This window comes from Apteryx rowi, unplaced genomic scaffold, assembly GCF_003343035.1.
Source record: "Apteryx rowi isolate R43461 unplaced genomic scaffold, aptRow1 scaffold_368, whole genome shotgun sequence".
Classification (NCBI taxonomy): Eukaryota; Metazoa; Chordata; class Aves; order Apterygiformes; family Apterygidae; genus Apteryx; species Apteryx rowi.
Window position 1 is genome coordinate 802,323 of NW_020450174.1, and position 27,131 is coordinate 829,453.

General features: G+C 39.4%; 1 protein-coding gene across 1 annotated transcript in view; it reads left to right on the forward strand.

Annotated features, from left to right (window-relative positions):
• Nucleotides 1-18,938, forward strand: part of GALNT2 (polypeptide N-acetylgalactosaminyltransferase 2) — a 51,965-nt gene extending 33,027 nt beyond the window's left edge. Inside the window, exons 11-16 of the mRNA XM_026073389.1 lie at nucleotides 3,291-3,417; nucleotides 7,467-7,559; nucleotides 7,764-7,847; nucleotides 9,659-9,785; nucleotides 14,438-14,557; nucleotides 16,008-18,938. Coding sequence (XP_025929174.1) covers nucleotides 3,291-3,417; nucleotides 7,467-7,559; nucleotides 7,764-7,847; nucleotides 9,659-9,785; nucleotides 14,438-14,557; nucleotides 16,008-16,163 — 707 coding nt within the window. The 3' untranslated portion in view covers nucleotides 16,164-18,938. The remainder of the gene's footprint in view (nucleotides 1-3,290; nucleotides 3,418-7,466; nucleotides 7,560-7,763; nucleotides 7,848-9,658; nucleotides 9,786-14,437; nucleotides 14,558-16,007) is intronic.
• The last annotated feature ends 8,193 nt before the right edge of the window (nucleotides 18,939-27,131 follow it).

A 27,131-nucleotide genomic window follows, 5' to 3' on the forward strand; every position in this document is an offset into this window, starting at 1 on the left:
TCACTCAGGGTGAGAAGTCTGTATGCAAAAAGCTGTTTATGTTGCTCCTGCTGTATTCTGTCCTGCTGTTCCCCAACCAGGAGAAGGAGATGAAACTTTGGGGTGCCTTTGCTCTGCTCACTCCTGGAAGTGCAAAAACAGTCAGTATAACAGACAGCTAATGACTTGTTCAGTTAGTCTGGAGCAGCTATGAAAATGAAGAATAAAAATCAAATAACCTGTGACTTAATTGGCAATAAACGAGGCATGCATGAGATACCAGAAACTTGATACGCGGTTTAAAATGTGCTATGCCCACTTGTATGACCTGTTTATTCTCAAGTATATCTTGGACTAGAGACTTGGTACTATATGCAAGTAATCTGCCATATGGACTTGGAAAATGATTCTAAGCGTTCTGCTTATACTTTATAAAACTTAACATTTTCCCTTGAAGCATGTGCAGAACAACGATTAAATTATATTTTAGTTCACATGTGAACATAGACTTTAGCAATTCCAAGATGGGCCTGCACTATTTTGCCTCCAGTTCAAATTCTAAATTAGCCAAGGAACAGCTCTTACCATGATGCTGCATGATACCAAGGTGGTGCATTTTCTCATCATTGTGAAATGCGACTGATCTGTGTTTTGAGCATCAAGCATGTGTTAAGGTGTGTTCAGTCTTTTCTTGAATTAAGAAACTCCAATTCTGAGAATCTTCACAAATGCTTTTTTGATAAGCCTAGGAAGATCAGAGTTCACTGGAAAACTGGATGAGTTTTTGAAAGGTCTGAATCTAATTTTAAAATCTAGAATTTTCTTACAAATTTTGCTAAAGTTAGTGAGAGTTCCCCCATACTTTCTATATCAATGAAATACTACAACAGGAGCAAATCTCTTATTGAGAGGTGTAATAATATGTACTAAAATAATGCTTGACTTGCTGCTTATACCTTTTTGATGAAATCTGTATTCACTGAAACTTTCAGTATTAAAATTTCTTTGGCTACTGTTGACTACAAGTATGGAGAAAAAGTGGTTTAAAAAGAAACAAGCAAACCTCAAGTTTTAGTTTCTGTACACTACTTTTTCTTTAAAAATCTGTGCAGGCTTCAGAGGCCACATTGGTACCAATAAGAATTAGTTTGCCCTTCCCTATTTACTAGTCCTTAACCTTTTCCAAAAAAATATTTATCATTTCCAGTTATGTTTTTGAGACCTTTGAGAATCTAAGGTGCTTGAAAGTGTGCAAATTGCTCTACTTTTTTAGGGATTTAAGGAGGGGGAATTAAGCAAATGGGAAAGCATTAACTTAATAATGTATACCAGAGGAATGAATAATGAACTAAATGTTCACACACACTCAGAGGCTGTTCCTAAATGACTTTTAAAGCTAAAATACCTTTTCAGCATCTACATATATTCCGTAGATGGTGACTTTTTGGATTAAATCTTCAAAATTTGTCCTTTAGAAAAAGGAAATGCTTTATGCATACTGCATTGATTTTCATTTTTTTATCCACAATCTCTTGCTTGTCTAATGCAAAAGCACTTCACTTTTGATAAAAATCTCTCCATCTTCTTTTACTAGGGTATCCTCACTGAGAGCAACATCCTCTCACTTTTTTGGTGTTTGTTGGTCCACTTCAATCTTGGACAAATAACTGTATAACCCTTATAGCGAAGAGCCATAAACAATGATAAATAATGTGGCAAAGGGATATAAGAAAATCATTACTACTCTGCTTTCAGAATTTGAGCAGTATGGGACCAAATTTGAGTAGGATTTGGTAAAGCTTGAAGGTTTTTATCTAAAAGTATAACTTTTTCTGGTAGAAATATAAAAGCATTTTTGCTTAATAGCTTGTTTAATTTAAAAATGTTGACCAGTCATTTATTGCAATTCCCAATTTTTGCTGTTCTAAGTTCAAAATAACATAAAGGGAACAGTGAAGTCACTGCTTTGAAAAATGTATGGAGAGAATGTCATGCTTGGTTGCTTTAGAAATTACTTTTGCTGATTGTCTCATGTTCATTCAACTGGAAAGCCAAGACCGTAAGGCAAAGACAATATTATTGTCGTTAATATTTTTGGAAGATCATCTGTCTACAGATCTTGAATGCGTGAATATACCTAATTGGCTCTGATGCTACTGAAATGATCGTTGAAGTAGAACAAATAGGAAATGATCCTTGTAAAAGCAAAGACCATTCACAAGAAAGGCAGTTAACTCTCACTGTCAACATTTGAAATGTCTGCACCTCTTCTTCCTCTGGCCAGACCATCCAGAGGACATGCTCTCTACTCTAACCCTTAATTTTTTTGCTACTTTTAACTTTTGAAGCGTTGCTATTTGTTATCATTTCGTATGTGCGTAAGAAGGGCTTCTGAGGGGAGGAATGGCACTTATTAAGTCTTAAAACTAGACACTGATTTTTGAGCTAGAGCAGTATAGTATGTGGGGTTTTTTAGCTGTAGAAATGATTGTGAAGAGGCTTGGAACGAAGAGTAGCACTCGGCAACTGGTGGCAGCTGCCACACTGCAGGAGGAATGAGGGGATCAATGCTACCCAGAGCCCCCCCCTCTTGTTGCACTTCTTTGGAGTGAACAAGCAAAGTTTCCTGTCAGCACTAGGTGACTTCTCCTGACAAATGTCTAAGTTGAAAAGCATGCAGAACCATTTCTAGATCTTCTTGCCCTTCACAAGCAAGGTCAGCTCACCAGCTTGGCTTAGAGGTGTACTTTCCATAGCATTCAGTTTGCAGAAGGGGTCACATCTCTTATCAGATCAAGACTGACTCGAAGTAACTCCTTCAACTGTCAGTCCCATGTTTTGGTTATCTGTTGTAAGAAGTCAGCAGCCTGAATCTATTGATTGTTTTAATCCTGCCTTGAATTTGTCTACTGTGTTATTCCATCTTTAGCTGAGTAACTTTTGTTATAACCTAGTTCATTTATTTATCTAAGTGTATCTACTCTTGCTTATCCTTCAGCTAAAACATATTAAAAGTGCATATAGACCTCTGCCAAATTACAGCATGGTTTATGAATTTGGAGGATGCTGGTAACCTCAGATAAGAGAAGATAGATAGTTTTGCTTCTAAGTTAATATGGTTATTTCTTCTGAGTTTACGGAACAATGAAGTAGAATGCTCAGATATGCCCTTGTTTGTGCTAAACTTTTTCAGCAAGCCATCTTACTGATCTTTTCAGCAATAATCAATAACAGCCTTCTGTAAACAAAATGCTGTAATTTTATGGTATGCTGTTTGGGATGTTGGTCTTTCATTCATGTATTCATTGCAGAGATCTCATTCCGAGTTTGGCAGTGTGGTGGGAGCCTAGAAATCATCCCTTGCAGCAGAGTGGGTCATGTATTCCGCAAACAGCATCCTTACACATTTCCTGGTGGAAGTGGTACTGTGTTTGCAAGGTAACTATTATGCAAGTCTTCAACTAAATAGTGGTTTGGGGATTTCTTCAAATGATCAGCAGGTGGCAGTGACTTCACTTTGAGGACTTTTCAGGAGAAATACTTGCAATATTATCTAACATGGAAAAATATTAATTAAAAGGAAAACTAATGACTGATGCAACTATACAGGTTGAGAAAAGAACCTCAGAGATGAAAAAGGGAAATTCCTTGTTGAGATGGACTGAGAATCTGGAAAAGAAGGAAGTGTTTGGCTTGACATTCTATCAGTTTTCAAAACTTGCTGTTTTTTAAAAAAAACTTTATTTTCAGAACCATCCCATAAATCTTCATCTTGTAGAAACAGGGTCATCATTCACTGAGATCCAGAATGCACCAGGTTATGTATTTGTGTTTACTTTTTGTTTCTGTGTGATTGGTATGTTAGCAATTATGTAGACTGATGCTGGCACTAATGCCAGCCTGTTGAAAGCTTCATTCTATATTGTATTTTCTTTTCTTATGATATGACTACAAATGCTTTTTCTACCGACTTAAGAAACTGCAGGGCTAAGGGCTTAGTTTAATATGCACATTAATTTTGCTGTTGATTCAAAATCCGGCCTTAACTGAAATACTGAGCTCTTTCCTCAGCTTTTTGTCTGTAACATGAGAATAAAAATTCTGGTTTGTGTTCGTAGTGTTAAGTCTTGTGGATTAAGGGTTTGCGTAAGTGTGTGATGGACGTTTTGACCAAGAATCTTATGAATGCTAGCTGAAGATCACTGTAGTTCTTGGTTTAAAAAATTAGCTGTTATGCTCAGGGAATTGAAGAAGTACCATAAGTCTCAGCTTAAGGCTGTGAGTGTTACAGTTGCAAATCAAATCATTTATTTATCTTTGAAGGAAACAAAGCCCAAACTCTGTTTGACACCACCAGGCAACACAGAGAGCCCAGGTGTAACTTAAATTCAGAAGAATGTTCCGAGCTGATATATTTGGAGTAGTGTTTCACATTAGATTAAAGAAACTCTTTAGAGGTGAACAATTCTTGTCTTAAACACTTGTTCTGCCAGTAGCATGGTACTAATGAATGGGATAGTCTGCTTAAATAAAGTCACCATGTTGTTTCTTCCAGTAGTTATAATAGAGAATTTTCCTTTATCCGGTCCTCCATCCTTTGAGTTCTGTATTCTATGCTGCAGTGAAAATGAATAATAATACATGTGAGAAAACAAATACATTACAGCTCTATTCCAGTATTTATAGTGTGCCAGGAGGGAAGAAAGATTTACCAATTAAGCTATATTACATAGGCTTATGACACAACTGTGTTAGTTTCACAGTAGGTTTTAAAATGACAATGTCATAACAAGGATCACGTTAATGAAAAATGGTGCAATTTTCCCACTGCTCTGCAGCTTTTCTGTTTTGGGGCTGTTGCCACGATGCTGCTCTTTCTGTGAAGTTAAATAGGTACCTAAATACAACTTAGGACTGAAAACTAAAGAAAAAAAAAAGTGTGGCTATGTGTGCAAGGATACAGCATAGATCAGAAATACATCACACTGGCAGTGGTTGGAGATGCATTCATATTGGGGTTAAGCATTCAGATTTGGCTGCAGTGTGGTCAGATCACCATTGTGATTTGATCCATGAAACGTCCTGACAATTACTGTGACAGCTTTTTTTTTTTTAAAAGGCACACTTGTGTTTTCTAGTCATTTGTGTTTAAAATGACTTTAAAAAGAGATCCTATATAGACTTGAATAAGGACAACTGAAGCCTGCTGTCCAGTGTCTTGGGTACTTGCACCCCTTTCCTGCTCTACATTTCTCTGCAAGTGGCTTCTTGCCTCTGTCTTTAGCTGTCCAGGTATCTCAAATACTGAGATGCTATTAAAATCTTTGTTTCGTTGGGATTAGTTTTGAATTGACCTAGAAAAGTAGCATATCACTTAAAAGCAGATTGGCAAGTTGCTGTATGTTTGAAGGTCATGTCCTCAGTCAGCTGATTTGGGTGTCAAACTAATATAACACTATGCCTAAACAACTGACTTTTCTCAGTGAGAGAGGATGAGAAACCTAATGTAATGCAATGCCCTTGTAATACAGGTATTGCCCAGTATGTGTGGGACTCTGGTGCCAAGACACTAGGTGCATGACATCAGTGCTGGCCTTGCAGTTGGGGCTTGTTGGCTTATCCCATTGTCAGTCGCTTGACTATGTAATTTGTTCTTGCATGCTCTGGGTAAGTCTCCTGTTTTTTAGTGGACTAGTTAGTACGCACTGCCTTTTGGCATCTGGAACAAACTGGTGGTTCAGGATGACAAACTGGGAGTCTTGCAGCATGAGAGGAGAGCGGGGAAGACATCCTGGCTGTGTGCTGTGGGTAGATGCAGCTTGTGTCTGGTAGGGTTTATTAGGTCGTGTTAGCTTTGTACTTATTTGCTCTACTGCTTGAGGACCAGCTGCTTTAATACAGCACTTCACTTCACCTGAGCTAATAAACCTTGCTGACCCCAGCCTGCTCCATGCAAAGCGCTCTCTGACAGCGCAGCGTCAGGTTTCACTAACTGCAGCTTGGCACAAGCACTCGGTGCGCCCTACACCATGTTCCTCAGTGCCCTGGCTTCTTTGGGGTCTTACTAGTTCAGGCAGCCCTCAGCATCTAGACTTTTTCCATATTCATGCTGCATTGTGCCTGGACTGTTAACCCTTGAGTATGGGGAAGTGTGGTGCAGAGATGTGCCTTGCAGGTGCCTTTTGAGTTGATAACCCCTGGCAAACTGCAGCTGCACTAGTCTCTCTCCTGCTACCAAATCTGTTTGGTCTGCAGGCAGCCAAGCTGATGGCTGAGCAAGCAGCAGAGGCATGTGCTGAGCAGCTTCCTGATGTTCCCAAAGGCCTGACAGACTGCAAGCAAAGGTGAGCTGAAACAGCTCTCTAGTCTGGGTTGAACACGATTTTGCTCACAAAAAATGTGAAGGATTTTTGGCATGAAAAAGTCAGCCTTCAGACAAAAGATGATTGAGGTCTCTTGACTTTTTTTTTCCCTCCTCCCCACCTCCTTCCCTCTGAGAAGCCTGCAAGAAGCACTTACTTGATACTAACTATTTCAGTCTTCTGAATTAGAAAGGATCATATTAAGTTATTGACTGACTGAATTTACTGTGGTTGCTTTAGATTAACTTATTGCCAAATGTAGAATAAGCTTCAGAGCATAGCAGCTCTAAATGAAATAAGACTTAATTTTCTAAGCATGAAATTGCAAACGGTAGAAGTATGAGTTTTCCATAGAAGTCACAGCATGGAAAAAGGCATTATCCTCTTGCAGTCCAAGAGGAGGTTTAAAGGCACAGTTTACAAATAAAGTAATTTTAGTTAGAGACACTTTTCATCAGAGGTAAAGAATTTGGGTTTTTGTTTTTATTAACCTGTACTGCAGTAATTAAATGCTGTAAAATACAGAGTTTTAAAACATTTTCTAATATACTGGTTTCTTCTGTTAGTTAAGCTACAGCATACTTGCTTGATTCATAGACTTAAATGTCATGACAACTTATGTCTCTTTGGAATGTGGAGGGCTATGGTGGTAGAAATAGACACAGAGTGAGAATGCCTAAGTTAGCATGTCTGTTTTCAGCAAGGTAAAAGACATTAATAAAAATTGCCAACTGTTGAGATTTTAGAGGTTTCCAATTTGCGTACTTATCCAGATGAACATTCAGTGAATTTGGTTTCTTTCAAGTTGCTCTTAAAAAGGAAAAAAACCCTAAAGTTTTTCAGAAAGAGCTCTGTGAGACAACATGTATTAAATGCTTCATATAAACCTGAAGAAGCTATGAGTGTGGAGAGGGCATAAATTTCATTTTAAATACATCAATTTCAGTCATGTGACTTTCTAATTCTTTTCTGTTACCTGTATTGTTAATAGGGAATATTCTGCCTGGTTTGAGGCGGCTGACTGTGTAGTACTAGGAAGGATTAAAATCAAATCAAGAATAAATGACATGGCTTGATTGCAGCTAGCGAAAATATAACCTATGTGTTTCATATGATTGTTCCTAGAAATACACGAAGAGCAGCAGAAGTCTGGATGGATGAGTATAAAAATTTCTATTATGCAGCAGTGCCTTCAGCCAGAAATGTACCTTATGGCAAGTAAGTCACAACTGCTTCTTTCTGCTGTTCATTTATTCTCCACAAGACAGCACTTTCTGAGGTGATGGCTGTGCTAGCTCTCACATATTATCTCTTTAAGATATAGTTCTATTAAGAAACTTAAGAATTTTCTGTGTGTCTATTAAGATACATGAAGCACAGTAGCCTGACTTTGAAAACTGTGTTGTTTTTTTTGTCCTCTAGCATTCAAAGCCGAATGGAACTCAGAAAGAGACTTAGCTGCAAACCTTTCAAGTGGTACCTTGAAAATGTTTACCCTGAGTTACGGTGAGTTTCAGCTGCATCTGAGGTAGTATGGAGTTGTCTTTAAGTTCCTCTCTCCAGAAAGCATCAGTTTCTCTTTCCCTTTCCTTAGACATAAAGTCTATATATATWTTTTTTAAATTGATTTGCAAAAACAATGCCTCGTGGGCTTGCTTACTTTTTGTTTTGTTAGTTCTGTTCCAGAAATGCCATTATCTCCCAGTAATCCATTTTCTTTTCCACCTACTCCAACTGCATGCTGCAGTTACATCCTGTATTTTAGAGAGCAGGGTCTGTAGGTCTACATTTCACCTCTGAGCCTTGTGTTAGTCTCCTACGCAAGCTGTCCGCTTGAAGATGCGTGATTCTGCATCCTGTCGTCTTCGTTTAAAGCTTTTGCCCTCACTTAGGCACATGCTTAGTTCAGTGAGCATACTGAATCTCGGTACAGTGCAAGTAACTGAAGTCAGGAGATAAGAAAGCTGTGTATGTTTTCAGACGTTGATAAATGCATAGCTCTAAGAAGTTGAATCTTCTGCTTTTTTCTGTGTTACTGTGTCATAGGGCAATCATTAACCTTTGTGCATGTGAAAAAACAGGGAAATAAGAGGTAACCTTGCTAACAACTTCTGTGAAATAAACCAGTATTTACAGAATTTAACCTAATACGTTGATGAAAATTCATATTTACTGCTTTAGAATGTATCCTGATGAATGAAAAAACTTCATAAAAGAAATACTTTTGTATCACTACTTAAATGAATAAACTTTTGTTCCATAACCTCTCGATAAGTATGGCTACCAAATCTGAGCCTATAGACTAGTTTGTCTGCTGTCCCTCTAGTTGTGGCTCATAAGAATACCTCCCCCCCCCCCSCCCCCYCTCCTGGGTGCACTTCATGTCAGTCACTCCCTTAGTTATTCAGGTAACTGCTAGTGGCACACAGGCTTGGAATGCAAAAGCATCAGCTGTTACAGCCCTAGTGGAGCTTGTATAGAAACACAGATACTAAACAGTCCCATAAGCTAGAACAGTGATGCAAAGGAAATAAGTTACTCTTTATTTTCTAAAAGTGCTGGTGGATATTTATTTTTGTTTAATATAACAGAAGAAATATGTCTTGCAAGCTGTCCTGGAAAATATACTAAAATAAGCATTACTTAAGTGTAATGTCTTATTCTGCGTCAGTACTCATGTGCTCAGTTCTGCTGGGTTGAACTTAGTCTTATGGAAGTTTGAAGTTTTAAAAGGAGCTAATATGCCATTACTGTCTGCTCTGAACTGATAGTCTTTACCCCGCGACTGTACTCTGTTGAATAGACTTTTTCCAAATTGTATGCATTTCAGTTTCTGTGCAACTGTCTGAAAATAGATAATGGCAAAACACTAATTTTTCTTTGACACCATTTCTAACACTTCAGTAGAAAGAGTCTGGGACAAATATGAAATGTCAGATTTCTGTCACAAGCTAACTTGGCTGAAAAAAAAAAAACCAAGAAAAGTGCTAGATGACTGTAATGGATAACTTTTAGCCTTGAGTGACCTTAAATGATAACATTATCATCTTTAATTTGTATGTTGTGCTGAGTTCATATGTTCATCCTCATTCTCTGCTATGAGTCTTTTCATATTCTGTCCTAAGCTTGCAAGTCTGCTCGTGTTTGATCAGTTAATGTCAAATAATTGCCTTCCCTTCTCAAAAGATGATTAAGTTTTCCAAACGGCAGTCATCACTTACCTTCAACCTCTTATCTTAAAAATACTTCAGGTAAAGAAAGGAAGTTAAAAACAAAAGAGAAACTAAATTAAGCAGACATTTCCTGTTTTATTTTAGGGTACCTGATCATCAAGATATAGCTTTTGGGGCTTTGCAGCAGGGTACCAATTGCCTTGACACTTTGGGCCATTTTGCAGATGGTGTTGTTGGAGTTTATGAATGCCATAATGCTGGGGGAAACCAGGTCTGTATGCCATTCTTTTCTTTTGCCAAAGCATGTGATCTTTAAAAAACATGAAACTAACTCAAGCAGGTAGTATGTACTGGTGACAGGAAGATGAATCCAAATCAATAGGCCAGTTATAAAAACAAACTGGCTAAATAACTTCTCCCTCAAATATAACTTTGCATTTTCAGGGTTAGAATCTCAGAGCCCAGAGATTCATTCAGTATACATCAGGTTAAGAGAGACAGAGGAAGGGAATAATATTTAGTTTTACCCTGGAGGCCAGCAATATCCATCCTAAAAGTTTTATACTTCTGTAGAGAGCTTTTATCCATGAACTGGTGTGTGGGGGGGGGTTGTTTCTTTGTTTTTTTTTTTTTTTTTTTTTTTTCCCCCCTCCCTCTGAAGAAAATATTTGGGTTGGAACTTTTTCCTTTATATTAAGTATATAGCCTATGGTCAGCAAAATCAGAAAAGGTATTACTGTGGTGCTCTTAGTCATTTCCAGTGTGCAGTAATGGAGTGTGAAAAATCTGTCTCAAATCCCAGGAAAGCTCTTCCAGAAAACAGAGGTTCCTAAATGTCACCACCTATTCACTGACAGTAAAGGGAGTGTTTCAGTAAATCCTTTCTAATTCTACTCTTAAACTAATCAAAAATATGTCAAATCTGTAAACAACATCCAAATGGGAACATCAGTTATCTCAAAGAATCTAATTATGCAATTGTTACTTATAGGCATCATTAACCAAACATATGCATATGTTTCACTAGTTGTGTGCTGTTTTGTCACTAAATTCTTTTCAGAAGCAATCTGATCCAAAGTCAAACAAATATAAAATTAGTACATCAAATACATCCCCTGTTGAAACAGCTGACCCATTAAAAATCTACTATTGAATGAGTGAATGTGTCAGAAATTTGATCTCTGATTTAAATTAGAAGGGGAAAACCCTACAATCAAGCAGAACAATAAAATAAAGAAGTTATTTCAGGAAATGTGTGGTGTCAACTTGAATGTATTGCATCATACATCTGAAGTATTCCTTAATCTTTTTAATGGTGCAAAAAAGAAGCATATATCCAGTGAGGCTTTTTCTATTTATGAAAGTGCACTCGTCTTTTCAAAACAGCAGAGTGTTTTTAGAAGAAAGGGTGGACATGTCAAAATTGCCTTGGTGCAGACATTTTGGAAGTTTCTGGTGATGTTGTATATTTTCTATAGGTATATACAGTTGTCGTCTTTCAAGCTTCCCTCCCCTGAGTCTGACCCTCTTTTCTGTTAAGTCTCATCTTTGAAAGTGACCCTAAAAAAACTAATATACATTTGCCCTGAACAGTTACCCAGGAGAGGACACTCGGGCAGATTAAGAGGCAGAATGGGTGAAAAATGTTTTGTATGTCCAAGCTGAACTCATGTTGGACTGGAGCAATTTCATCCTATCCAAAGAAGCACAGGTGAAACATTATTCTCAGAAGGAGCTGAGAAAAGGAGGGAAACAAAGTTAAAATTGCATCAGGTTCTGCAGTAATGTTGCAGCTGACACCTTCCCTTGAAAAGGATAGGTGCAGAGAGAGCAGGAGATGCACCAACTTACGAACCTTTGCAGGGGGTAGGAAGCAATGCTTATTTTCAGCTCTGACTACTGTTAGTTTTCCTCCTAAGTTGAGGCTCGCTGATTGCAAAGGTCTCTGGCACCAGAAGAACAACATGGGAGAGGCTGGCAAGTTTCTTCTTTTCTATTTAAAAGGATCTTAGAATTCAGCAAGTGCTTTTAGTCTGAAGGATAAGAAATCTCTCACCTGAGTGTTTGGGAAAGAGATTTTTCACAAGGAGATGAGTTTAGATGAAAGGTTCTGTGCTTTCAGCCAGCAGTAGAGTGACAGAAGCTGCTTTATTTCCATACACATCAAAATAGCTTATGCTGTTCATAAGCTTGGAGAGTAGGTACCTTTCTCCTAGCCTGTTGTCCTTCTGTATTCTATAGAAACAGAGGTGGTTAAAAAGAGCATTTATTTTCAAAGATAATGTTGTTGTTTGCCTTTCTGGCATATTTGTCTTTTTTGTAATGGAAGGTGTTTGTTTTCTTTCAAAACCTGAGTTCTCTTTACTTTCTTTGAAACTGGTGTTGAGGTGCACGTTTTTTTTTTCCATCCATGCCTTCAGTGTGTTTGGGAAAAATCCTTTCTATCAGTATACTTGAAAAAATTCTGCTGGATCTTTTCTATCTTCAGTTTATTGTTTGAGGAAGAAATATAGTAGAGGATTTCAGTTTGGATGCTATTGTGAAGAAAAATTTAGATTTGTTTCATTCAGCTATGATCAGGACTTAACTGGACAGAGGCCCTTCTGACTGGGGACAGGAATTTACAATATTTCTTTTACTGGAAGAACTGAGGCAGCAATGAGGTGTGTAATATGGCCTGAATCTTGCTCAGGGTTATCATGAAACCTTACTGGTGTTCCTGTCTGGGGTCCAAGACAATTGGGTTTCAGATCTTCAGAAGACAGCATAAACATAGTTTAAATTTGAGATGTTTTTGGAATACTGGCACTTCCTCGTTTATGTTAAATTAAAAAGGCTTCAGCTTGAGAAAGTAAACCTTATTTGGGAAGAAGTTTCAAAGTCTGCTCCTTTGTGATTAAATGGGAATGATCAGTTGTTTATGACCATAGATGAAGGTGTAAAAAATTCTTAAGCAGAAATGAACGTAGTGAGCTTAGCATGGGAGAAGAGGGTTGGGGAACAGACCAGATTCTTTGACTCAGCCCTGTTGGTTTTACACTCGTTCTTACTGAGAGCACTGGGGGGATCAGGAGTACTTATCTATGGTGGGCTGTGCAGAGCCTCTCCTGTAATATGGAGGGTGTGCTCTGCCTTATGCTCAACCCAACTGAAAATATGAAATTTAAGTGGAAATGAGATTCTTGTTTCCTAAAACAGGTTGATGAAATTTAGTGATTAAAAAGTAGAATTGTATGTGTAATGGGCTGAAGAAATTCTGGTGTATTATTTGACAATTGTGTACAAATATGTAGGGTTATGTCAAGGAGATAAAGATAAATCCAAATGTACAGAGATGCAAGGGGAAAGTCTAAGGTTGATATTCTGATTTATGGCACACTTAGTTTTTTCAGGTGCCCTGATTTTTCTAGTCATCACACAGAGCTGTCCTATTTCTAGCCTGTTCCCTGAGCATGTACATGCACTGCTGTGATCTTTTTTTCTTTTTTTCCCTCCCTTCAATGTGGTGGAATTCACTCAGTGCTTATCTCCATTTATAGCTAGTCATAGTTTCGGGTCACTGGAGGAAAGCATCTGTGCGCTCTGTTTCATAGAGTGAAGGGCCCTCACATAGCTGCTGTCAGCAGCAGAGCTTGGAACTTGCAAAGCTACAGCACTGGCTTTTAAGCATGTTAAGATCTTTCATGACTTCTGTTATGTCTGGGGCCCTTCCAGTCTTCTGATGGAAGGGTGAAGATGTATAAAGCAAGTTTTCTGAGATTCTCTAACTGTCTCTGACTGGAGGGTTCTCAAACAGGTTTTACTACTTAACCTAGTAGTACTTAAAGATTTCATGAAGTATTAAATGTAAATCTTAAAAAGGGGGGCATCAACAGATGCTCTTCAGTGGCTCTCATGTTTCTTAGAAATTCCAGATAAGTTCTAAAAATACTTGCATAATTTCTTAATGTTAAATCATTATTAAAAGTGGCTGTGAATGGCCCTTGATGATGTACAAACTGGAGGGAACTGAGAAAGCAAGTCATTCTAACTGTCATCTGAGATGAGTTGCTGGAGAAAAGTTGATTATCCTGGGTTTTTGTGTGTGCGTGCTTTTTTTTAACTAGCAATGAGCTAGAGTTGAATAGTTAGGGCAGCTTCAGTGGTAGAGGAGATCAGCTGCATTCCTCAAATGATAGTTAGAGATATGGAGAGCAATGTGGATTCTGGAGACCAAACTTTGGAGTGAGAGGCATGGAGAAAGTCTGAACATAAGGGCAAGATCAAGCCTGTTGTAGGACATTAAGATCAAACAAGTTGGACAATGTTTGAGCAACCTCTAAAGTATTGCACAGCCAATATATGCAGAATGGCTTTTCCTTTTTCTCTATTTAAGAAACTGCATATTTAAATGTATTCAAAAGAAATTACATGTTGTAAATCACACCTTGGATAGGAAGTATCTTTTTCCCTTTTGCCCTGGAATTTGGCAGTCTTCTGTATTGCTTTCTGGTAGTCTCTACCGTATTAGGAACTACTATTTTTTTTTTCCCTTGCATTACACATGCATTATTTAGTGTATGGTTAGAGTGGCCAGTGATGCTGCAACCCAGACCTGTGTGTGAGTGTATTTACTGTAAAAGGTGCCTCTTAAATTTGAGGACCTGCAYGACTGCCAGTTGTACTTCTGCAAAGCCAGTAGAGGGAGCAAAAAACTAGCCCAGCCCAGAGCTGATTTGGGGATTAGTGAAGCAATTGAATTTACTGTGTTTGAAAATGACCTTTTTTTCCTTGATCTTCGTGGAACAATGAACTGTTTTAGTGCTCATACTGAGCCATTCACAGGAGTTAACGTGTGCTAGAAATGCAGAGGTAGCAGTGTGTGTACCTTGTGCATATGTTTGCATATACAGTTTTGTTTTTCACTTTTCTTCCTTTTTCTAGGAATGGGCCTTAACAAAGGACAAGTCAGTGAAACACATGGATTTGTGCCTTACTGTTGTGGACAGAGCACCTGGTTCACTAATAAAACTTCAGGGCTGTAGGGAAAATGACAGCAGACAGGTTAGTATATCATGAATGCACTCTGCAAGCAGTGGGAAAACAAGGATTGTGTGTGAATGAGAGTGCAAGAAAGTGCACTGGTAACTGCATTTTCTGCTATGCCTTCTACTCCTCACTGTCTCCCTGTTGTTTGTGTGTGTAAAATTAAGATGTGTGACATCTGGGCATACCAGCTCCAGGAATATGCTTGGGTACTGAGCTTTTCTTTTTATAGGCAAGTATCCATGTTATATTAACATACAGAGCTGTTATCTCAAGATTGGATGTGTAAAGGTTCGCCCAACAGCATTCATGTGTAACAGTCTTCAGTTGTCATGTCTGTTTTTTGAAAAAAAAATATATATTCCAGAATGTATTTTTGAAAGGCCTCCTTCCATGAAGCTTGAAGATGAGGTAATCTGCCTCTCAGAGGAGGATGCTTTGGCTTTTCTTTCTCCTTTTTCAGCTGTGACCAGCCCAAATTATACATGAATGTGCATCAGCAGTAGTGGAAACACCTTATTTTACATAGCATTTGAAGTTATAAGAAAAGAAAAACACTATTGAAAATAGGGAGAAAGTGAAGGAATGAACAGGCTTTATAACAGCACTTTATTATTAATGCAGTATTGTTGCTTCATTTATTTGCCATGCATAAGTAAAATCACACTTGCAGAGTCATACCATCTTTTTGATCTAGTCCTGTAACAATTCATCTGCTTCTGCAAAGTCATCAGTTCTGATCTTCTGTCAGCTTCCTTGCTTCTATATCTCAGTATTTAAAAACAGATCACTGAAATGTTCGAAGAACATTCTCTCCATCTTACAGATAAGGAAGCCAAGGAAGAAGGATTTCCTTGATCAGGTTTAAAGGCAGAATGAGTCATGAGTATCAGAGAAAAGCTTGTGTGTGTGTCTTGTACTTGGGCTTATCAGTAAACACTGCTTTTCTGGACTCTGTTCTGTTATCCCTAGCATCACCTTGGGTAACAGAGCTTCTGACAGCACAGATTAACTGGTTGTCTTCCATATATTTGAAGGGCATCTGACTGATTTCTAGATCTCTGTAAGGTTGCCTTTGATTGTGCTTTTTGCTTCTTTATGTTCAGAATTGTACTGGTAGTGATATTGTGGATGTGTTGTAATTTTTTTCTTCAAATCAAGGGCTTCTCACACAGGCGTGCATGGTCTGACAATATATTTGGGAAGAACTCAAATGAAGAACAATGATTTGGTGTATTCTGTATCTAGTGCAGTGTTTTAGCTGAATGTGAATAGCTGTTTTTGGCAAGGCTTGTGATGGCTTAAGATGAGCCTTGAATATATACACTACATACTATTGTTGCAGTATTTGGAGCTCTCCCAAGCACAAGCTGGGGAAGGATATGAGGACTCAGACTTCAGAGGACAGGATGTGGAACTCATCCTTTTTTCTGCTTTTATAGTTTAATGTTTTTATTTTCTCTTCCAGAAATGGGAACAAATTGAAAGCAACTCTAAACTCAGGCATGTTGGCAGTAACCTCTGTCTAGACAGCCGAAATGCCAAAAATGGTGGTCTCACCGTTGAGGTCTGCAGTCCTTCTTTGTCACAGCAATGGAAATTCACGCTTAATCTGCAGCAGTAGAAGGACTCACATGCAAAATGCCATTTCAGTTCGTAGACATTGGGCAAAGTTTTGATTGCATTACTGATGTATTTCTTAAACTTTCCACGGAACTTATATACCTCAGTATTCCACCTTTATCTGAAAGTAGAAGAGCGCTGAAGCAGACGCCAGGGAACCAGGGGGACCTGGAGCACTGCAGTGACTTCACTGAACATGACTGCAGCACAGTTCCTGTTTGGTGTGAAGATTTTGACAGTTCCTTTCTGTCTTCAGTTACATACTTGCACAGCAGATAATTAACTCTAGGAACAGCTGATGTATAATAGAAAATGGATCTAAAAAAACACCTGTGGGGAACAGGGTGTGGGAGGGAGGGCAGGAAAAATTACTTAGGAGAAGATCACTTGAAATCTCCATTTGCTTAGAAATCATTGTTTGTGGTTTCCAGAAACAAAAGTGTCATTTTGAAGGGTTTTTTCCTGTGTGTACTTGGTATATTTGAATATGAACTTTTCTATGATGGACTCTAAATATAAATATATAAAATATATATATTGTCAGCTTCCAATGATTTATATCAATTTTCATCATTCTATAATTATCAACAAAGTGATTGACATATACATATATATATATGTATATATATATATGTATGTATATATATTAAAAAAAAAAAAAAATTGGATTGGAATGCTAGGAGAGTGAAACTTTGAAGGTGCAGATTTTGTGCTGCTGAGTGTAATGTCCGTGCTAACACTGGATGCTTTTGCTTTGCAAACTGGATCTACTTCTTAACCCTTCACCCTCACTGGAGATCATGCAACTCAGGAGGAGAAAGAAAATAGCAGATCACGCCAGCAGATCTGCACAGATGGTTGCTCGGATTGTTTATTCCAGCTTGGAAATTCACAACATGTGGTCTGGGCATCTGTAAACTTTTACTTGATGTTTGTGTTGATCATTTCTGTAGTACTTTGTCTTTTAAACAAAGGAAGAAGTATTTTTAAAAAAACGCTGTATAAACAGTACAGATCTTTCACAGATGCAGCCACGTGGGTTCAGCACAGTTTTATGCAGGGCCTAATCAGAATAGTTCCTTTGTCTCAAACTCCCCTTTTGAGTTTTCAAAGTAAGATAAATAGTAACATTACTGTCTACAGATAGCACAAGACCTTGATTTTAATTTGCAAGGATGAGCAGCAACATAATATCTTTGAATTGCACTTGCTTAACTTATAGACCTACTACTGGGGAATTTTCTTGAGTTGTGTTCCTTTAAATGGAGTTTTTGAATGGATTCAGGCTTGACTCTGGAAATCAGTCTGAATACCAGCAGATCCTATATGGTGTTTTTAAATGTAGAAACAATGCATTTTACAGCTTAAGTCCAGTTGATGTCATTTTTATATTAAAATAATATTGTCAAAGTTGACCCCAACTTTGACCTGTGCTTTCTTAAGTTTGCATAGAATATATACTTTTTTTATTAAGCAAATGCTTCAGTGAGCTTTTACAGTGAAAAGGAGAGGTAAATAAGTAGTTCCAGCACTAATAAGCAACACAGCCTAGACACAAATTAGTGCAGATGTGCAGTGCCAGGAAATGGTTTTGGTAAGATTATGGATCTCAGAAAATGTAGATGATAAACATTTACTGTACTGTAGTATGCTGGTACAGTTTTTCCTTCTTTCTTTGTCTCTGGAAATAGAGTAGTTCCTGACTTTCAGTTTCCTTTGGCTGCATTTATACAGTAGGTGTAAAGGTGGTACTCTTGGGGGCGAAATGGCTTTAACTGGGTCAGTAAATGTGCCCATAAATATCTTGCATGTCTGAAGCTTTGACTTGCAAGTACCTGCATCCCTTTTGGATGGGAACATTAAGGGAAAAGGTTATATCCAGCTTCTCTCATCCATCATCTGACTCTTCTATGAATAATTAATTTTTCTTTTTTTTTGCTCTTTCACAGTGCACTTCCCCCAAACTTGCCTGTTTTAGAGCCCATACAGCAGATAAACTAGTTTTCAGCTTTTAGTCTCTCCCTATCTGTAGCCTTTTAACCTAGCTGAGAATTTGATGCGATTTACAAACTGCAGTGGATTTCTACTGCTCTGCAAAATAAATGCTGAAATATGGGCTCAGCAGCCAGTCAATTGTTTGCAGGTTTAGAAAAACAGAATTTAAATAAATAAATGAATAAAATCCATGCAGCTTCTGCTGTGGATATTTTCCAATTGCAACTTTGATCATAGTAAACATAGTACTAATTGAAATCAGTAATTGCAGCTCTGACCTGCCTCTTAACTCCAAGTCAGAATCACTAGTGAAATTCCCTACTCCACCCCTTAACCAAGTCTTGAATGTCAACGTGTATCATAGAAAGTAGAAATATTTCTTTAATTCCCCACAGATGCTGTGCATAGGGATTTTAATATAAGAGCTGTATGTTATAGACAGCATTACTTTTCTTTGAGAGAACAGATGAGAAGTGGTATCTTTTTGTTATGTTTACATGACAGTGTGCCAAAGTTATTTACTGTGATTTTAGGGGGTTTTAACGTTTAAGAAATCAGCCTATTTAAAAGATAAATTAAGAGCCCTTGAAGCAAATTGTGATGGATTCTTCTGAGAACTTTTCTTACTGTCTTCAGAGCAAGAATGGTAACATGTTTGTTTTGCAGATTTTCAAGACAGTCTGGAAACTTTTTTCAGTTGGTTTGAAAAGTCTGCTGTACAGAGCTTGTACTTTGTTCGTTTTATAGATGGAAACCATCCTTGAAAATTGTTTAACTTAAATAAAGAATGCTTTATAGAAAAGTTTGTGGTTGCTAATTTAACTGAGTGAAAGCAAAAAGTCTGCCTGGAGCTTATAAATAGAAGTGACTTCCAAATGCCTCAGTTGACTTGATTGTTTCATAAAGTTCCTATTTAAAATGTGTGTATGTATACCTGGGTGTATGCTTCTATTTATGAGGAAAAAATGTTGCTTGTATTTAAATTAGTGTGACAACTTAGAGGAAATTGTCTTATTTTAGAGCCTGTTTTCCTTTGAGTGAGTTAACCCTGACTGTAGTCACCTGAAAATACTGGTAAGGGCAGGCTGTTTGTTTTGTTTTGTTTTCTTTAGGCCTAATGTCAAGACTTCTTCTGTTGCCCTCTTCACTGTCAAACTACTCTTCCAAAATGGTAAGGCCTCCTGCAGCCTGGGGGGGCTCAAGGCAGGGGACTGCAGCAGCTGCTCTTGCAGCTCACTTGAGTGCCTGTCCTTGTCTGCTCCTGCCCTCCATCAGAGGTCCCCACTTCCTTAATCAGCTGTCTGTGGTGTGCTTTAAGCTGGATCTGAAATATTGTGTGTTAAATAAAACCCAAACACTTTGTAAAGTGTTGGTTTGGGTTTTTTTGAGTACTCCACAGGTCTAGTTAAGAAAGCTTGCGACTGAACTGTTGAACTGGCACGACTGGGTGGAGAGCAAATCCTGCATGGTAGGTGATGGAAAGCTGGGAGCCTGAGAGCCGGGAGAGGCCGGGTCTTTGGTGCTTGCTGTTGTAGGAGTGACACAGGGCAGTCCAGTGACGATCACCTAGGCAGAGGTGGGCTGCAAGCTAAGCAGGTAGGGAAGGGTAAGACCCTCTCCAGGAGAATGAAGGAAGTAAAAATCTTGTCTGTGACACTTCATTCAGCTTCAGAGGCTCCTCAAGTCGCTTCTTGGGACGCATCCTTTTTTCCCTGCTATTAATAGTACACAGGAGTAGGGCCTTTGCTCCTCTTCTAAAAAAACTTAGCTTTATAGTTGGCCTCAAGGAGATGACCAGCTGGCATACCATGCAGGAGCACTTGTAGGGAAGATTTAAATGCTTCCACTCTTTCAGTCAGATTGGTGGGAAGATTGTTCCTGTCAGGCTGGAGGAAAAGAGTTCTTGACTGCAAACTTGCACTCCCTGCATGCCAGAAGTCAGTAACTAGCTGGCACCTTTCAGAAAGTCTAAATGATATCAAATAGATTTTTTTTTTTTTTTTTTTTGGTAAGAGGGTAGACCACTGATTAATATTTATGCTTGGAGAGAATAAAATGGCCCTGTCAAACTGCTGTAAACAAAAACAACCTTCTGTTTACAGATGATATTTGAGAACTCGACTGAGATTTCTCCATCTGGAAGGCCACTTGACACCTATGAGCTGACAGGTAACAAACATGTAATTACAACAGGCTTCTGGCAGTAGTAGCTGTTAATCTAATCCGGTGTTAAATGTAGATGTCTTTTTGTCCCATATCTCTCTGCCTAGAGTCTTACATATTTTCTGTGGGTACTCTTCCCTGTAAACTTCTTAGTGTAAGTATCTGGACTGAATGAACTGTCTAGCAGATTTTACTTTACTTCTGACCAAAACTCCATTGTTTCTTTCCTCTTATTTCCAAATATAAAGGTTTTCCATTCAGTGCAAGTTCTTTGTTGGAATTTCAGGTCATGCTTCTTAGCCTGATGTTGCTTCTTTATATGCATAGGTTTACCCTGCTTGCCTATCGTCGTGCATAAAATCAGATATACTTATACCTTTTTTGTAATGGAATATTGAATATTTCCTCTTTGGGCATTAACCAAAATGTTTTTTAAATGCAGAATTTTCAAGAAGATGCCTAAGTGTGTTTGGGAAAGTAGTAGAATATTGAGAGAGACTAGAAGTTTATAAACTGCTTGAAATAAGGACTGTTGTCTGGTTTGAGGTGGGCCTGGGCATTGTGGTCTGGTCTCTGCCTGGAGCTACTGCCATAACTTTAGTTATTTTGAAAAGTTAAATTTTTGTATACAAATATCATTGTCTACCCTCTCTTACTTGGATTTATATTAAATGTAGATATACTATAAATTAATGTGGTCTTGAGTCACATTGAGTCACATTGTCAGTGTCCTCATCCAGCCTGAAATGCAATGAATAATTTCATAGCAATAATTTGTTATGGAATACTCCAGCAAGAGGCTTGTTCCTGTCTAGAATGATTTCAGATGAATAGAAATGATTGAAAAAATAGTCTGGGATAATAGGCCGTGATTACAGAATGAGCACAAATGTCAGAGTGTATCTTTTGTTAGACTGCACATTTTATTTACAGCTTAACGTCCAATAGCTATTTTAAGATCCATTAGTAATCAAGCTTGAAAAAATGGGAATAAAGTCAGTCCACAGATGTTCTCTCTGTACAGGCTTCGAAGAGGTTGTCTGAATGGGTGCAAAATACCCTTTTTAACTTGATTTCTTGCAACACAAAATCATATTGTTGCTCTGTATGCAGAAAGAGAACTGCTTGAATTCATGTCTGTATTTCTACCAAGCAGATATCTTTTCTAGGTCTTTTATTATTATTATTATTATTATTAAAAGGGGCCTGTTCCATATTATTTAAATCCCACCTTCAGTGACCTTGGCTTTGTAGTAAAAAGTGGGTTAGAAAATGACTACAGTGTGTCTGTGTTTTGGTTGCACGGTGAGCACGATTTCTGCAGAACATTTTTCTCTTAACTTTTGTACCACCCTTCATCCTCTCAAGCAAGTTGTTTCTCAATTGGAGGTCAGGGCTCTGTCACTGTAAGAGCTACAAAAACCTGGAAAGATGCTGTCCTGGTATCTTGTTGTTTAGATAAAAAAGTGGAAAGAAAAGTGAAGTGGAAGGGTCAGATAAAGAGGTGCACAGTGAGGAGGGTGTAGAGAAGTAGCTGCAGAGCTAAGTCTCTTGCCTCAAGAAACTCAAGGTTCCAGTTTTTTCTGTCTGGACTCCTTAGTTTATATTTTGCTGTGTAGTTCCTTGTCTAGCTGATCCAGGCTTTAACAGGTAGGAAAACACTGAAAGTGCGGTCAGGAGAAAGGGAGGAGAAAAAAGCACAATAGAAACCTTAGGCTTCCTTTTTCTAGAATAGCATCACTTACACCATGGTTAGCATGTCAGTAAATTCATAGTCTAAGGTCAAATGAGATCCAACTCTTCTGCACTCTGCAGCATAAGCTATAGCATCTTCAACAGTGATATTTGTGCCATGTCCTCCAGCTTCTGCTTGGATATGACCTCTGACAAAAGCACTCAGCCTCATTCCAGGCTGGATGTCTAGCTTCAACTCCCAACTATTTTGTCTGCTAATTAATAATTTTGCTGCTGAAAATGTTTTCTCCCATCAGAGCTTAAGAGTTGATGGCATCAGACTCTATAACTTCTGCTTTTATAGTCTGAGCCTCTTAAACTGGCTGAGAAGCAGGTTTTCCAGACCATCAGTTGTTCTTGCAGTGGTTCTCTGAGCTATTCCCAGGTCAGGTATGGGATGGTAAGGAACGAAGGTCCTTTGTAATGGAGTAAAGGCTCCAGTGAAACTTGTCTTTGCTCCAGCAGAAACAGGATTGGACCCTTACAGCTGTTACTTCTATAAGCTGCCCACTGATGCTTATCACACATGTTGGACTTTAGGCCTTGCAATAAAGACAGATAGCTTCTACACGGTGCTCTGCAAGGCTCTGAATCAATAATCCTGCTGGGGTAGATCTTAACTTCCATCAGATCCAGTCCAGCAAGATAAATTTGTGTGGCCTTTAGGTCATAAGACAGTCTTTTTTTGTGTGTGTGAAAGCAATAAACAAAGCACTTTATCAGGTGTCCATGAGCAGTGTTCACAGGCTGCTGACCTGAACTGACACTTTTGAGAATCTGTCAGTTTGCTTAGGGGACAACCCAAAAACTGTTTGTCCAGCTGGAATCTCTGATCTGTTGTGGTTCTTCTTTATTCAGAACAGGAGTATGTAGTGGAATAGATAAGTGTTTACACAGTGTGCTATGAAATTTTGAGGTGTGGGGAAAATGGAAGGAGGGAGGCAGACATAGCTAAAATGCAAACCAAGAGGTGCAGAGCAGATACCATGGGCCACTTTCTACACCTGCTCCTTTGATCCTTCATCAGCAAGGAGCAGGGACCTCCCTGCTCCACCTGATTTGAGCTGGAAAGCAACGGTTCCTGTACAAGAGGAGGTTACCTGGTGAACACTAATGAGAAGATGGATAGGGAACAATTTAATGCATTGTTCATCCAAAACAGTGAATGAAAGGGCAAAAAAGCATATAATCAGGTACCATGTTTAAAACAAAAGTACTTCACACTGTTGGTAATTACTTCTGGCTTTAACATCCAGGGAGTATGTATGATTCCAAAAGCTAGTACACTCTTTTACAGCATGCACCAGGAAGTCTGTCAGTCAGAGGCTGATAGAAGCTGGGAGAGCAGGTGGAAGAAATATTACTCGGTGGTGTTCTCGTTGCTTTGATCTTTCCGTAGGCATTTGCTGTTGTTGGAGCCAGGATATTGGATTACATTGTCCTTTGGACCATGTTAGCTAACAGTTTCCAGCTGAAATGCCCTGAGCAGCTCACACCTGAAGCTGGACGAATATGAATACTTGAATGCATAGCAGTTTAGGTAAGCAAGTGTCTCCAGGAAGGTGCAAGGTGGCAGTGCCAACTGAGCATACCCAGAAGTAATTACCAAGCAGCTGATGTTTAATGTGCTCTTTAGGGAATCCCATCTCCAGCTCTTGTTTCAAACATTACCTTTCTTTGCTACAGCTTACTTAAAGTGGTCTAATTAACATCTTGCCTAAAATGTGAAAAGGGTTTTGGTTGATTTTATAAATGTAAAAGGCTGCAAAAAGACTGAAAATTTCAGACTCTTTTTAGAAAGAATAAACATGAAAACATTCTAGAAAGGGTTAGGAAATGAATTTTTGTAATTATTAATAGAAGTCATCTAGTGCCTTCAGGGATCAAGTTCCAAATGCCATTTTAAGAATTTCCTTCCTTTCCAAAACTGCCACAGATATAAAACCATAAGAATCAGGATTTTCAGTATTGTCTTGGGTGAAAGACAGCATCTTCAACATTTTGGTGACGCTTCATTCCACAATCCCTGAGGGCAGTTTTTGAGAGCTCACATAGCTTTTTTCACTGCGGAAGTCTTTCATGGACTTTCGAAAACATGCCATGGAATTTTCCATTAGCCTGAATGTAACAATCTTGGTGCTGTGCCTGAATTTAGACTTTTGTTTGCAACTCTTGGAATAAGGCTTGTATGATTTGATGAATATTCTCACCTGGCACAAAGGGGTCCAGGTCTAAGTAGCCTGAACTCCACTGCAACATAAATGATGATGAAAAGGGGAAGTGGCTATCGCAACCTGAAGGCTCCTGCATGGTGTGACATGTGGTGGGAACCAACCCCACCATTTTTCTTAGTGTCAGTATTTTACTTGTTTTGTGATCCATTTACATGTGGGTGAAAACGCTTTCTGGCAGTGAAGCTGAGGATGTGCTCAGGCTGCGTGAAAGAGAACTGAGCCTGGCAAAAGTGTGCAATGCTTTTGAAGCAAGGACTCTTCAAGTGATTTTCCTGAAAATTAAAAAAAAAAAAAATCATTTTGAGATGCTCAGTTTCCTCTCAAAGTTGCTTAGGCCCAGCTAAATAAAAGGTCATGGGGAACAAAGAGGTGGGTCCAAATCCATGTGAGCTGAACCTGACCTTTTAGCCTAATTCCCCTCTACTTGCCCCCTTCTGCCTTTGTCCAAATATTTGAATTGGCTGTGGCATGCAGGTAGGCCTCTCCTCCATCCAGGAAGGCTGGAATAAGCGTAGTTGCAAACATGTTCTATACATTTCGTTGAGTTTGGGTTAAAGTGTCTTAGGAAAAGCTCTGTTAATGAACTGATCTCTTCTGTTTTGTCAGGGACTGACTTTCAGGGCGCAGGAGGTTACCACCCTTACCTGCCAGGATAGGTTTGAAGGGGATATTAGTCACAAAGAGGTTTTCTGAGCATAAGGCATCCATAGAGAAAATCCTTTTCTGTATGGCTCTCTATACAGTTCTGTTATTTCGGTGTTCATCTAAACATACCAATCCACTGCTTTTTTTTTTTTTTCCTTTATCTGTTGGAAGTGGCCTTTTCTGTCTGCACAGACCAGCTACTCTTTGCCCAACTCCCCCAGCAGGGAGAGATTGAGGTGTATTTCTTGTTGGCAGCTCAGTTTTCTTTGAGTCAGTGCCCTGGAGCATCAGTTTCCTTAGGAAAGCCAGAGACGGCAGCAGGACAAGTTACCTGCTGACTCCCTTGTTCCAGTTTCCTCCTTTTGGCAGAACACAACTTGATTTTTTTTCGCGATTATTATGGGCTGTGAAGAACAGCTCTTAAATTAGCCCTGAGGAGGTGGAAAGGTAGAAAGCTCACTGTGGGGAGTTTGGTTTGACGCAGATAAGAAGCACAAGTTCTACCTGACTAGACTGAACCATGTCATATGCAGAGCTGTCTTTAGTTTGTTTTTGTTGTTTTAATTAGCTTTTGGCAGCCACACCAAATGCAAATTGTGCGTCTTTTYGCAGCTGCTGCTGCAAATTTACAGCATGGATCTCCAGCCAGATCTGGACTTGAACGGCTCAGCTCCACGCAGGGAGCATCCTGCAAAGCCCAAGGCCCGTGTCAAGGTACCTAATGTCTGAAATGTCTCCTGATACTCACTCTCATTCACCCTTTCCCGAAACGCTCCCACTCCACCTTATCCCCAAAGCTTTGTGCAACTCCAAGCAACCTACAAACCTGCTGCTGTTCTTGCTACTTGCTTGCAATGCTCGGGTGTCGTTTTGCCTGTGCCATGTTCTCCTTAGCGGCCCGCAGAAGCAAGCACATGCACAGCCCCTCCGGGAGCCAAGAGGGGCCGAGTCGGGGCCCCTCGGCCTCTGTGTGCTGACGTGCACCTTCATGGTAAGGGGTCCAGTCCAGCTGTGTGACACTGGCCTCGTTACGGTGCCTCTGGAGGCGCCATCCCTCTGCTGGAGAGGGGCTGACGTGCCCTCCACTGAATATCTCAATCCCAAAGCCTTTAAGCCCTGAAGGGTTAGCAGGAGAGGAAGGGTAAATTTTCCATGGGCCTGTAAATCCCCTAGGCTTTAGGTGTAAGATGTTCACTGTTTGCAATGAGGGAAGATAACTTTGCAGCCACCCATTTTAAGTAAATTTGCAATGACTTCCCCTTACTGCCTCAAGGGCTGCTGTCTTAAGACAGAGCTGCACATACATTTATGAATGCTTCAGCCTTTGTGTAGGGTCCCAAAGAACAGCAACAGCAGTGAATCTCATCCACTGCTGATTTTCATCAACTAAATGAGAAACTGGGTTAAGCTGCCTCAGGCGATAAAACACTGCAAGCTATGGTGAGGCTGTCTTTGCTTGAGAAGCTCTGTCAGCTGGGAAGGGGCACTGTTGTCTTGCAGCATTGAACCTAGTAATGTTATAAATAACTCCTCATTATTTAAAAAAAAGAAAGAAGAGGGAGGAAAAAAGTGCTTGTTCCTCTCTTTCTGGTCCAGTTTTATCCATTTTGGCAGCTTTGAAGCTATTTGCTGCTTATTTGCAGCAAGAAAGCAGCACAGGTGTTTGCTCTGCAAGGGGAGTGTTGGTCAGGACCAGCAGCAGTAAAACCGAAGAGAAGACGGGTAGGGTGAGCACACAGAAGAAGAGGGAGTTGGTCTGGGCATATCTGGTGGTTAAACCTCTGCACAGGCATGAGGTTGGGCCCCCCCTGTGTAGCTGTGGGGCAGCACTTCCAACACAGCTGAGGTAGGGGCTGTAGCAGGTGAGGTCCCTCAGCCAAGTTTCATTGGATGCCTGGTCTCCCTTGCTCAGAGGGTGCGTTTCCTCTCTCATTGCACAAGGACAACCCTGGTGGTAAGTGCCAAGAGTGAGACCAGCATTCAGAGGCTTAAAGTGAACATCCCCCCCTGCCCTGGCCAAGTCTTTTGGTTCCTGCAGGCAAGGTCTCTACTGTGACTGTCCGGTCATTGCTCTTGCAGGCTGCTCTTTTGGGAAGTAACTGGAGAAACATGCATCCCAGTGCCTTGCAAACTGGCCACAATAAATGGTTTACAACTAGTCTGCTGAACCACTGTGCCTCCATAGATGTTTTCATTGA